An 11,770-nucleotide genomic window follows, 5' to 3' on the forward strand; every position below is an offset into this window, starting at 1 on the left:
ATTTTGACAGGCGCTACTCTGTATTAATTTAGCCATATATTTTGGATCATTATTCTCTTGAAAGGCCTAATTATGGCTCATTTAGGTTTTGGGAGAGACCACAGGATAGCCATTTAAAATCTGTTATGTCAAAGAATTCATGAATGCGTCACCTCCGACAGGCCCACAGCATCACACCTCCTCCACCACACTCCACAGAGGACATGAGGGATTTTTCACAAATGTATCAATCAAGCCCAAACCACATGGAGTGTTTGTTACTGAATAGATCAATTTTACTTTCATCTGACAAAAAGCAAAGCTGTGCGTCCCAAACAACCTGGCATAGGATCCCATGCTTTCTTAACTTCGTGACCTCAAGATGCTATTACCTTTTAGAGATTCATGTGAAAACAGATGAGTCAGAAAATCTCTTGTTCAAAGACAAAAAAAAAAAATTCTGAGAAAGAATTTGAAGTTTTTTTTTATTTTTTTTTACCAGTTTATTGTGAATTTTCACAGTTACAAGACAACACTTAGAAAACTCACAAATGGATCAGAGCACCTTTTCCACCAATGACGTAAGGGACACTTTGAATCTCAAAAGCTACATAGAAAATAAGGCCACTCCACTTTTACAGGTATTGTTTTTCTGGAAGCAGACGGCGACTTACGTTGAGTTTGTCTGGTGGACAGGATTTACAGTGAAGAGTGTGAACTAAAGGCTCCACACACGTGACGGTGGAAAGACAAGAACACACACATTTAGAAGAGAGTGGGGATTATAGTGAAATTCTCCTGAATTTTCAGCATTTTTAAAACTGTTTTGACATCCGCTGCAGTTAAAATCCGAACAGTAAGACTAATGTCCCTCACCCAGCCTCCCCAAATGAGCCTCAAGTATATGACTATGTAATAATGTAATATATCTAATTTAGCACAATTTCACATCACTGCTCCTCTAAATGAAATTGAATACTCTGATTAAGTCTTGATGGTTCATTGGTCAACACTGCCTTTCCATTACTGCAGATTAATACAGTTGCATCACCTGTTACAGAAGAACAGTAGATGGCGCTGTGAGGCTGTATTTGCAAAGGAAGCCCCCTCCCTTCCCTTCCTTCACATTAAACCCATGAGGCCGTCTACCGTGTGTCATTTTCTCTCCTCATTATGCCCTCACGTTCTCCTCCCTCCTCCTGCTCTTCTGTCTGCAGTTATTGTGCTGCTGCTCCTCATTTCAGCATCCACCCTGTCCTTGTTACCTCTCTCCCTGTGCTACCAACCCCAACACCACCTCCACAGTTCTGCCCTGTCCTCTACTGAGCGGCCACAGCCTGAGTTTCTCCTCCGGAGGTCAGAAGCTGCATCAGGCTTCCTGAAGCGGGTCGGTTCTCCCCTGTGGCCCAGCCAAAGAACATTCTGCAGGAAAATAAAAAAATAAATAAAAAAAGAGTTTGCTGGAGCAGTCAAGGCACCAAAACAATAATTTATGAGTTGCATGTTTGGTTATTATTAGACATCCTCCTCTCAACATGCAATTTCTTGAAATTTCTGAAAAGTTTGACACAAAAATATCTGAATTTAATTTCGTTATAGCCAACTTTACCCATGAATTTCTTTTCCATGGTTTGTTCTAAAGTGCACATTTTCATCAGGTCTCATATTGTGAATTTGTACACACATGTATTATTTAGCGATGGAAAAATAAATCTGCCGGTGACCACAATCTGGTCATTTTACACTCGACTGGCCCTGATCGCTGACCAGCCAGTCGGAAAATAAAAATCCAATTTCCCCACATGATCACTGAATTCACCATAAATAAACAACCAGATGACCACAAATGATGACCGAGATGAGTAATGATTGTTCCAGAACAGACAGGCTGCTTAAGGCGCCTTTGTAGTTATGATTTATGATTTATCACACAACAGCAAATTTTGGCTGTGTTGAATAAATAACTGCTTTCAGGCGTTATTGGTGAAATGTGACCAGAGGCAACAATAGATCAACACTTTCCTGCGTCATCTCCGGTCATGGAGATTGGTTCTATTTTGGTCCTGGACAGACCATCATCCATTTCCTCAGAGATTATCAAAGTGAATCCAATCCCATCTAATCTCCCTTTGCTCAACACAGATCACCCATTACACCTCCCCACATCCACAACCAAACATGACATTTAGTCAGAATTGTGTACGTTTTACTTCCAATCATAATCTTAATGAAAACGGGAGAAATCATGTACTCAGACGGTTTATTTCTGCCCTTCCTCTGAACAGTTTAACTCCCTCCACAGCTACCATTCAAGTTTAGCATTCAATCAACAGAGGGATGATGAAATTCATAAGAGCATTGCTCTCAGTTGCTGTAAACAAACAGAAGAGAATTACATTCCGATTTTAAATGCATCCTCATAAAATTATGTTGTGATGTTCTGCACCAAATATAACAACGTTACAGAGCAATTTGATTTGGAGTCATTCGGTGGGATGCATTTATTCTACAAAGTCAAATATGATGGAGTCTCCATTACAAAGGCATGTATTAATAGATGAGGCGCAATCTGTTATATAACAGAACTGCGGTGTTATGTCATGGGAGAGGATGTTTGTTTACAATTTCTTACAGACATGCTGTGAAAAAGTAGAGCTTTAAAATAAAGAGTACCTTTGTGACGTTGGGAACAAATGGTTAATATATTCATTAACATTGAAAGGATTTTGAGAAAATGCCGTCTTGGTGAATTCTTTTAAAATACGGATGTTGTGCTCATGCATATTCCTGGTGGTGCGTTGTAATCTGTGTAGTTGGATTTTAAAGTTGTTCTGGCATCTGGCAAAAATACGATCAGTTACAATTTTGTCAGATTGTGGTGCAGGGCCTGGCCTGTGGATGCAGTGTAAAATGAGTATACCAGTAAATTTGTGAGTAAAACTAAAGCCACTTTAGAAAAAGAAAATTACACCTGAAGTCAAACATGCTGGTGGCAGAGTGATTCAGGGCATTCACTACTTGCTATAATAAATGAAATCAGAATTTTTTCCCTGTGCCAGAGACATTATCTCATCACAGTAAGCTCAGTTGGGTTATTCAGACGGAAAATGAAATAATCATTTAAAAAAAAAAATTAATCCAACATTATCTTTGTTTAATACTAACATTTGTTTGATGATCTGAAACACACAAAGGTGAAGAAAAAGTAAAGAGAAGAAGTTTGTATGGGAACTAGTGCTTTTTGATGCAACTCAGGTCTTTATATGAAACTGTAATTCCCTGCTTGTATGCAGTCATGCTTGTGTGTAGCAGGAATATTTTGAGCCGTGTTCAGGTAGCTATTGATCTCAGATCACAGAAAATGTTTGAGATTTAAAGTATCAAAAGCTGAACACAAAATCAAAACAATGTCCCCAAGTCTTAAAGAACCTCTGGGGCTGACACTGAACAAGCAGGAAGAAATTGAATTTTTGTGCCCACAGCTGCCCTGATGCAACAGAACATGAATCAGACACATGAGGCCATGTTTGAGCTGTCAGCAGCAGGGGCCACTGACATCAAAGCCATGCAAAGGAGCCAAGCTGAACCTGAATAATATCACCACTTTAAAGATGGAGGCTTTAAAGCGGAATAAAGTTAGTTTCATCATGCAGGTTATTTTATAATTTCAATGGAAATCAATGGTCATGTTGCTCATTAAGAACTTCATATTCATATTCCGAACTCAGACAAACGTCCAGTAGAGGAGAACATTTGAAGTCAAGGTAACATGGAGAAGGAGTAAAAAAAGGAAGAAAACTCTGGAATTAAAAGCTTTTTTTTATGCTTCACCATCCTATAAAAAGTTTCATATTTATTTGACACCAAATGGAGCAACTTTGAATCTAATCAACCTTTAAAGAAACATACACACATACCAACTGTAAAATAAAAATAAAAACACAGCCTCTCTCTGGTACCTACTCTGCAATGTATTCCAGCGGCGTCCACGAGCTGTAGTCTGCATCAGGCATGAACTTCCTGTTCATCGGTGTATCCAAGGTAACGCTGCCAAATGAAGCCAGATAACAGTCAGGGTGAGCAGCTGCATCAGAGCAGCAGAGAGGAAACAGCGCTGGCAGCATCTCCACACATAAATATCATACAGTGTTCAGGAGTGTCAGGTTCTCAAACCCGTCTCCAAGTCAGCAGCGTGTGTGTGTGAGCTGCATACATCCACAGGGCACGTCTTAAAGTCAGGTTAGAGGAGAGGTAGTTCAGCTTTCCTAGACATGTTATGGTATCCACTTACCATAAAAATACTAGATCTGATTTAATGGATTTTTTTTTCTAAAAAAAGAAAGTGGCTGTTTTTCCAGTCATCTCTTCTGTGAGTTGAATGACGGAGTATTAGGGCCAGACTGCAAGAATTTTTGTTTAATTGCAACAAAATGGTCATATTAGCAGAATAAAAGACAATTTTACCAGAAGAACATATTAAAATAGAGAAAAAAAACCATTTTAATGAGCTAAAAGCTTCTAGTGTTATCAAGATCTGACATGAGCAGTTTAGTCCACGTGGTTTTCTAAACCGACTCAGTGGTTCGCTCGATTTTCCTGCTGCTGAAATTAATTTGATGCTGATCAAATTAATTTCATCAAAGTATTTTCTTATCTGTAAAAAAAACAAAAACAATGCTCAATATTCCTCATTTTAAATTTGTTATTTTTTAAGAATGATCCATTTCATTCTCCTAATATTACGACTGTATTCTTGTAATTTTAAAACTCTGTTCTCGTAATAAAAAAAATCTTATGCTGGCCCTAATATGCAAAGTTCAAATAAACAGAAGTTGCAAAGCGTATTAGTCAAACAAGCTCACATCACTCTATGGATCTCCAGGGACTGTATTGATGGGGAGGGGAAAAAAAATCCAGATTTTTCAAAAACTAAATAATCAAAATCCAAAAGTCAATTTATTGTCCAGTACCAATATAAATATGTGAAGTCTTTAAACAGAGACGGTATGAAAGAAACAACGGAGTTTAGCCTTTTTGTTAGCTGCTAAAACAGATCAAACTGGGATTAAAAAGAAGCATCTCAGAGAAGGAAGTGTCAGACTAACACTTTTGAATGATTCTAGAATATAAAACTCAACAAATGTAGCAACAAATAATAAAAAAGGGGGCTAGAGAAGAAATGCAAGTCATAGCTAATGCTAAACAGATGTGACTAAATGCTGAAGCCTGTGTGGCCTCAGGGTGGGAGAACAAAATACAACCAAAGAGAGAGCAGGAACCAGATCCACCCCTGAAAGGACTGTTCTCACAATGACTAGCTTCAAGTAAATAGTACTGTTATGATCTGTGCTGCTCATTCATCAATAGCAGATCATCTGTATAATCAGATCCGTGAGCTGATATTAGCATCCTTAATTATCTTTCGTCTCATTTTCACACTTCGACGTCCAACATAGCAAAGCGTAAGTGGCACAGCTTATTTTCCAGCACACCTACACCGATCTGTCCACACAACAGCTGTGGCCACCTAAATAAGAACAGAGCAAAGATGGCTGAGCTGACGCAGATAAGTACACAACCAACCAACCATAAAACCAGATCGTTAGGCAAACAGCTTTAACCAAGACATGGAAATATTAGAAACATCTCATAAAAAATTACATTTAAAATATTCTACTGCACCACATTTCCAGATTTGAATTAACAGCAGTTCCACTGTAAATATTTAATGATCTAACATCCAGAGATTACTTTCTGTAAATTAAATGTTTTAGCATTGACCATCTGTTTGTGTAGATATTATGCACAAAAAAAAAAACAAAAACCTTTTTGGCTTGAAGTACTCTGATCAGTTTTGTTCCAGTACTTACGGTAGGATAGCAACAGCTGCCGCTCCTGCCGGCATGCCGCTGTTCTTTGCTGCCAGACTCTGACACAGTTGGTGGATGGCAGCTTTGGCCATGCCGTAGCCCACCATACCTGAAGATTACAGATCAAGCATTTACAAACTGTTATGAACTTACATTTTCACATGGAACTAGCTACATGATCCAATATGTAGCTAGTTGGACAGAGTCTCACTGAAGCAGATGCTCACACCAGACACAAATGACAATACTGTAAGAAGAACCTCACAATTCTCTCTGCTGACAAGCTTTATGAAGAGGTCCAATTGTGCTTGTTTTAAATTAGACAGTATTTTAATGGAGAAATAGTTATGTACAAAAGAACGGCTGTCCAACTAGTGGCATAAAAATCCACCGAGTTCCTCTGTTGGCTGCATAATGTGGCTGTAGGTAGTACAAAGACTACATAATGCTCATCTGTTAGGCTAATAAAAAAACATATTTTAAACCAAACAAAATTAAATCTGTTAAGGTTTGTCTTTTTGTTCTTTTTTTTAAATCCTCCACATCTGGAGCTTGTCAGTGCCTCTTCTCACAACCTCTAAACAGGAATGTCAAGCATCTGCTACCCCCCTCCACCATCCTGACAGGATCACAAACCACTGACCAATAGGAACCAGGGGCGGCTGCATAACTTTTCTTTAGAGCTTTTGTTTTCCCCAAAAGAGAAAACCCTAAACCAATCGAAAAAGGCAGAGGTTAGCAGTATGAGCAATTTTCCTGCTTTCATCTGCACAGGAAGCAGAGGTTAAGCCTCTGGGTCCAGACATGTGACCTGTGTTTGATAGTGTTCAATACCAACAGGGGCCCATCCACTTCCTTACAGTTTAATTCATTTAGCCTCTGAAGCAGCCTCACTGTAACCTTGTTTATGTCCAGCAGCAGCTGATGTTCAGAAACTCCAGTCCTCAATAACCACAAACTATAATTTTATTTCCTTAGATTGCAGTCAAGTTTTGCATTCAATTCAAGCATTGGAGCAAAAACGAATCAAAAAAATTCAGACAGTGACTCTCAAGGTTTGAAAAGTGTATTTTCTAAAACTCCTTCTTTTGCTTTTTACAGTTTATTCTTAGGGGAAACTAACCCATAAAGTTAAACTCAGAATATTTAGTCCTCCTTAATGCATCTCTTTTTGGGATCAGCATAAGCAGATGCAAATAATTCAGTGCCTTTGTCGGTTTCAGTGTGGCTAACACACTCCATCCATGTGAGCCAAAACTGCTGACTCATTGTCCTCCTTAAACCAGCAGCCAATGAACGCTCAGCTCAGTGGGGAGTGCTGAGCTGGAGCTTTGAGCAGCTAATGTTGGATTTGAAGAAGACATAACCCCCCCAGACCGAAGGCTCTCCGGCCGGCTCACAGGCAGATCAACCGGACTGATGTCACACCATGAGGATAAAAACAATCACTGATACACGAGGCAACCGAACCACTAAAGTAAAGTGAAATGCAACGTTCAGTTTTAACTAAAAATATATGTCATATTGAGAAAATATGCAACATGTAATAATATTGGTGGATACTGTACCAATATTATAAACTAATTAAATAAAATAAAAAACTAATTAAGAACAAATAATGTCTTTCTGCTTTGAGTTTAAAGTAAAACACTTTAGTTAATGAATATTGTTTGCAGCTCAACAACCTCCTACCCATTTAATTTAGAAAAATACTTAAGTTATGTTAAAAAAAATGTCAATATAAATATCTGCATAAATCTGTATTTCACTACATTTGCCTTTAACTGATGATTCCAGGGTTAACCTTTCCTTCTTCTCTGCTTAGTGCATCAGTTTCCTGGACAAAGCTTGGCTCTTTGATGTGTTGCACAAACAAACCAGGTCACCGCCTCCTTATGATGAAAGCAATAAAAGTGTCTCCCACCTCCAGTGCCTGACTGAGCTGCTTTTGCTCCTGCCAAGGTGAGCAAACCCCCAGATTTCAGATGGCGAGCGGCGAGGTGGCTGGAGATAGTGGACGTCCACACGCTTTGTTTCCACATCAAATCAGAGTTCTTGAAAAAATCTGAAGGACATTAACAGAAAATATTAGACTACACAAACTTAATAGATTTTTTTTTTTTTACTGATGTTCTGAAAATGTTCAAAGCATAAAATTCAAACTTTAACAGGAAGACATTTGGTTGCATAGACACAATATGAATCTGAAGTTTACCGAATGGACAACATGCAATATGTCCCAATGTTTAATCGTCATTCATTTGATAATGTTGGTCGCCTTATCTCACTTTCCAGGGACTTTAATCTTGAATTCTAGTGCTGTAATAAATGCAGGTAATTAAGCAGCTGAATAAAGCTTCAAAGAACAGAGCATCCTCTTATTTGTAATTTACATCTTTTTTCCAGTTAAACTAAAATTCAAAGTGTTTCACAAGACTTTAAGTGCAGCCATTAAAATTGAAGAAAGGTTGGCTGATGATTAATGTTAAAACAAATAAAAGGTTTGAACTCTGACCTTTGGAACTGCAGTTCCCTCCAGCCCATCCGCCTGCCACACACAGGATGGCATCCACTTTGCTTTCCCCCAGCAGCTGGGCCACATCTGCCGTCACCTGCATATAAAAACGCTTTTCATGAATCCGCCGGGCTCGCACACCAGCTGAATGGCATTTAAATGTCAGCAATGATTCTGTTCGCTCTGCAGATTGAAGCTTATCGCTTCAGCACAACAACTAACGAAAGCAAAGATCAGAAACAGAATTCACATTAGCCAGCATGATGAAGCTTCACTGAAGTGTGTCAGGATTTCAGAATGGTGCCGCCAGGTTATTAATAAATTAAAACAAATGCAGGGAACGAAAGGTGGATATTTACTGTATTGTTTGTCATGAAAAAAAAAATCCTATTATGATGAGGTTTTTTTTTTTTTGTGAAAACCCATCAAGTCCAATTAATGACATCTGAAAACCCAAAAGATTGACTCTGCTGTTGGAATAGTTCTTTTACCATCTTCCCCTCTGCCTGTTTCTGAAAGTATCAGCAACTTTAGAAACATGATGAAATGTAACAGTGTGCATTTAAGAAAAATAAATACATCATATTTCTTTATGTGACTGGTGTCCTGAGAACCTTATGTAAAAATGGGTACAGTATGTTTCTTTTATTAAGACCTGTACAGTGGAATCCAGGAATTGGGGACCACAACTGCCCACATATTGCTGAAATACACAGATACTTGAAATCCCCCTCAAAATGCTTATAACTGCTTATATTATCATTAGTGATAACAATAAATATATCTTCATATGCCTTAACAGCACAGTAAAAAAAATGTCTTGGCACGACCACAGAAGCCATTATCTATGCTCTTCCTTATTCTTGCCACTGACTGGAGTTACAACCAATCAGCTCCAAGAGAAATAAATGGTGTTCCTGGATTGGGAGCTTTGCAAACACCAGTCAATGAGGTGTGAAGTAGCACTGTGCCAATATATTTCAGCTGCAGAAGCTGCAATGTTTTTAAAATATTTTAAATACGCTCTATGAAAAAATCTCAGTGAGGAATTTTTATGCAAATAATTTGGAGTTATATTCCTCAGAAAAATTCTGCAAATAAGTGAGTCTGTGAATAATGTACGGTGAACGGGGGTGTACACTGTATTTGTATTTGTGTGGCTATGCTTGCTGCGACATGCAGTCACGATGTTGGCATGTTTTTTTGAGCTTTTTGCGGCACAAGATGACTTTTTCAAAAAGTTGTGGTCAAAGGTACACATTTTTTTTAAGCTTAATTTGCCATAAGATGGTCTTACAAAAGATTAAAATCCTGCTTGTAGCCTTCTCTTTCCTTCTTTTCTTCCTCATAAAGTTAAAATTACCTGAGAAGACCCTGCATCATCGTCCTGCTGCTGGTCTCTGGTCTACTTTCTCCTCCCTGACTCTTTATTCTCTCTACTGTGACAAAGATTTCTTTAAAATATGTGGAAAGCAACACTGAGCAATTTCTGCAAGGAAATTAGAGATAATTGGGTTTATCCCAATTATTCCCAATTATTAACCAACTAGCAAATGAAATAAAACAGGTAACAACAACATTAGTATTCTTGTTGACAAGCTTAATATGACATACTTACATGGACAAACTAATGAACATTTAACTAATGCTATCTGAATGCAGCAGCATTACTCAACTTACACGGTTTGTTTAGAAGGACATTTTGCAAAGTTTTTCCGTTTTGGTTCTGGTTAGATACTACTAAACAGTTGTAACGGCTGAGAAAGTGGGGGTGCAGGTGAAGGAAATGCAGTGGACATGTCCCAAGCTTACACCAAGACAGTCACGCCCATAACTGTATAGACAATTTATAAGCAAATAAATATTGCAGCACATCTCAAATAAATAAATAAATAAGCAAATGTTATCGATTAGCGTCAATGTAGGTTTGACTTTCGAGAAATTAAAATGGGGACTAATGGGATTCGTCAACATTCAGCTGATCTCCAGTGATTGGTCGAAAAATAAAGAAATACAAAAAACATTAAGCAGATTTCTCAGATTTGCACAAACGTTGTGACAATTGGAAGTCTACTCAAAAATTTGCAAACGATGAATGGCATTAATAGTTGCAATCAAAACGGCTGAACATTTTTTACAAGCTCTTCACAAGAGTTTGCTGGACTTTTGGCCCATTCCTCCTGATGAATTAGCACAACTGACTCAGATGGTAAATGAGTCAGTATTCATGTATTTATGCACAAATACATGAATATGTATTTGTGCATAAAAAATAAATCAAAATTGTCTTGGAAAATTCCATGAGAAGATACATGTGTTGACATGGAGCTACATAAATTGATTTGAATTCAACTAGTCCGATTCATTCGATAAACTGTTAAAAAAATAAATACATTTGGAAAAACATGCTAGTAAGATTTACTAATCGTACTACTTTACAAACAGCAAAATCACCGAAGTAGAAAAAGTCTTCATTTTGTAATGCGACTTGAACGCAACACTTCAGCATATCTTCAAAGCGATGCATAACTAATTGATTACAACATGCACAAATTCATGTGGTCTCATGTGCATCATCACATTAATGTAACACTTTAGCTTCGGTTCGGAACGTTTTCAGATTCTTGTTAAGACGCATTTAGGGAGACAGCAGCGAATGACACCTGGCTGGAGCTCACCTGTCCTGCCTGCTCGGTGAAAGATTCAGTCAACTTCACGATTATGTTTTCATTCGCCTCCTCATTAGCAGCAATGTCGACGCTGGCGACCCACTGCTCCACAAACACAGACGAAATAAAAACAGACATTCACCGCTTAGCTTTGGACTCAGTAGAGCCGAACGTTAGCATGCAGCTAGCGTTAGCTACCAACACTTACCCATCCCTTAGATTTAAAATGCTGAACACACTTTGAGCCCAGAGCTCCTCTCCCTCCATACACGATGACCCGGTTCGCCATATCTTCTCCCAGTTTAATCAGGCAGTGAGAGGTTGAGCCGCAGAGCTGCAGCTGAAATTCACACAGCAAGAGGAGGAGGAGGAGGAGGAAGAGGAGTTAGTGCCGAGCAACAAGTTAAAGAGCTGCGTTCAAAGACTTCCGGAAATACAATCAACAACGTAGATTTTGGCAAATACTCTAACTTTAAAACCTTGAAACAGTTTTGTTCAACCATTTGGTGCTCCTTGTTTATCATGGCGCTTCTTGTTTTCATTTTGTTATTTTACCACTTATATTATTGTGTAGACTCAGTAAAAAATTTGGCAAACATTGACATGTTGAAAAGGTAACACCCACCTCAATGAATTGAATTTGAGAGTAATTTAAAAGACGCACATTCAGTGTACAAATAAAATGAAACGAAAGATGATTTCAATTCACTTTATTTCTTTCAACCTTCTTTTCACAT

The 11,770-nt window shown here is 38.2% G+C and overlaps 1 protein-coding gene across 1 annotated transcript; it reads right to left on the minus strand.

Moving 5' to 3' along the window:
• Positions 1–447: 447 nt before the first annotated feature.
• qdpra (quinoid dihydropteridine reductase a) lies at positions 448–11,435 on the minus strand. Its single transcript, XM_007551024.2, has 7 exons — positions 11,242–11,435; positions 11,043–11,135; positions 8,365–8,461; positions 7,774–7,914; positions 5,850–5,958; positions 3,943–4,026; positions 448–1,401 (listed from the first exon to the last, which is right to left on the minus strand). Exons 1-7 carry the CDS (start codon positions 11,320–11,322, stop codon positions 1,299–1,301), a joined length of 708 nt encoding a protein of 235 aa, XP_007551086.1. The 5' UTR covers positions 11,323–11,435; the 3' UTR covers positions 448–1,298.
• Between the last annotated feature and the right edge of the window lie 335 nt (positions 11,436–11,770).

The sequence above is a fragment of the Poecilia formosa genome, unplaced genomic scaffold, assembly GCF_000485575.1.
Source record: "Poecilia formosa unplaced genomic scaffold, Poecilia_formosa-5.1.2 Scaffold39, whole genome shotgun sequence".
In the NCBI taxonomy this organism is placed as follows: domain Eukaryota; kingdom Metazoa; phylum Chordata; class Actinopteri; order Cyprinodontiformes; family Poeciliidae; genus Poecilia; species Poecilia formosa.

Bases quoted from the DNA above. Each gene is read 5' to 3' on its own strand.
- qdpra (XM_007551024.2), bottom strand. From the start codon at position 11,322: ATGGCGAACCGGGTCATCGTGTATGGAGGGAGAGGAGCTCTGGGCTCA. The intron at 11,136-11,241 runs GTAAGTGTTGGT...TTTGTGGAGCAG, and splicing joins ATTTTAAATCTAAGGGATGG to TGGGTCGCCAGCGTCGACAT. The intron at 5,959-7,773 runs GTGGGAGACACT...TGTAATCTTCAG, and splicing joins AGCTCAGTCAGGCACTGGAG to GTATGGTGGGCTACGGCATG.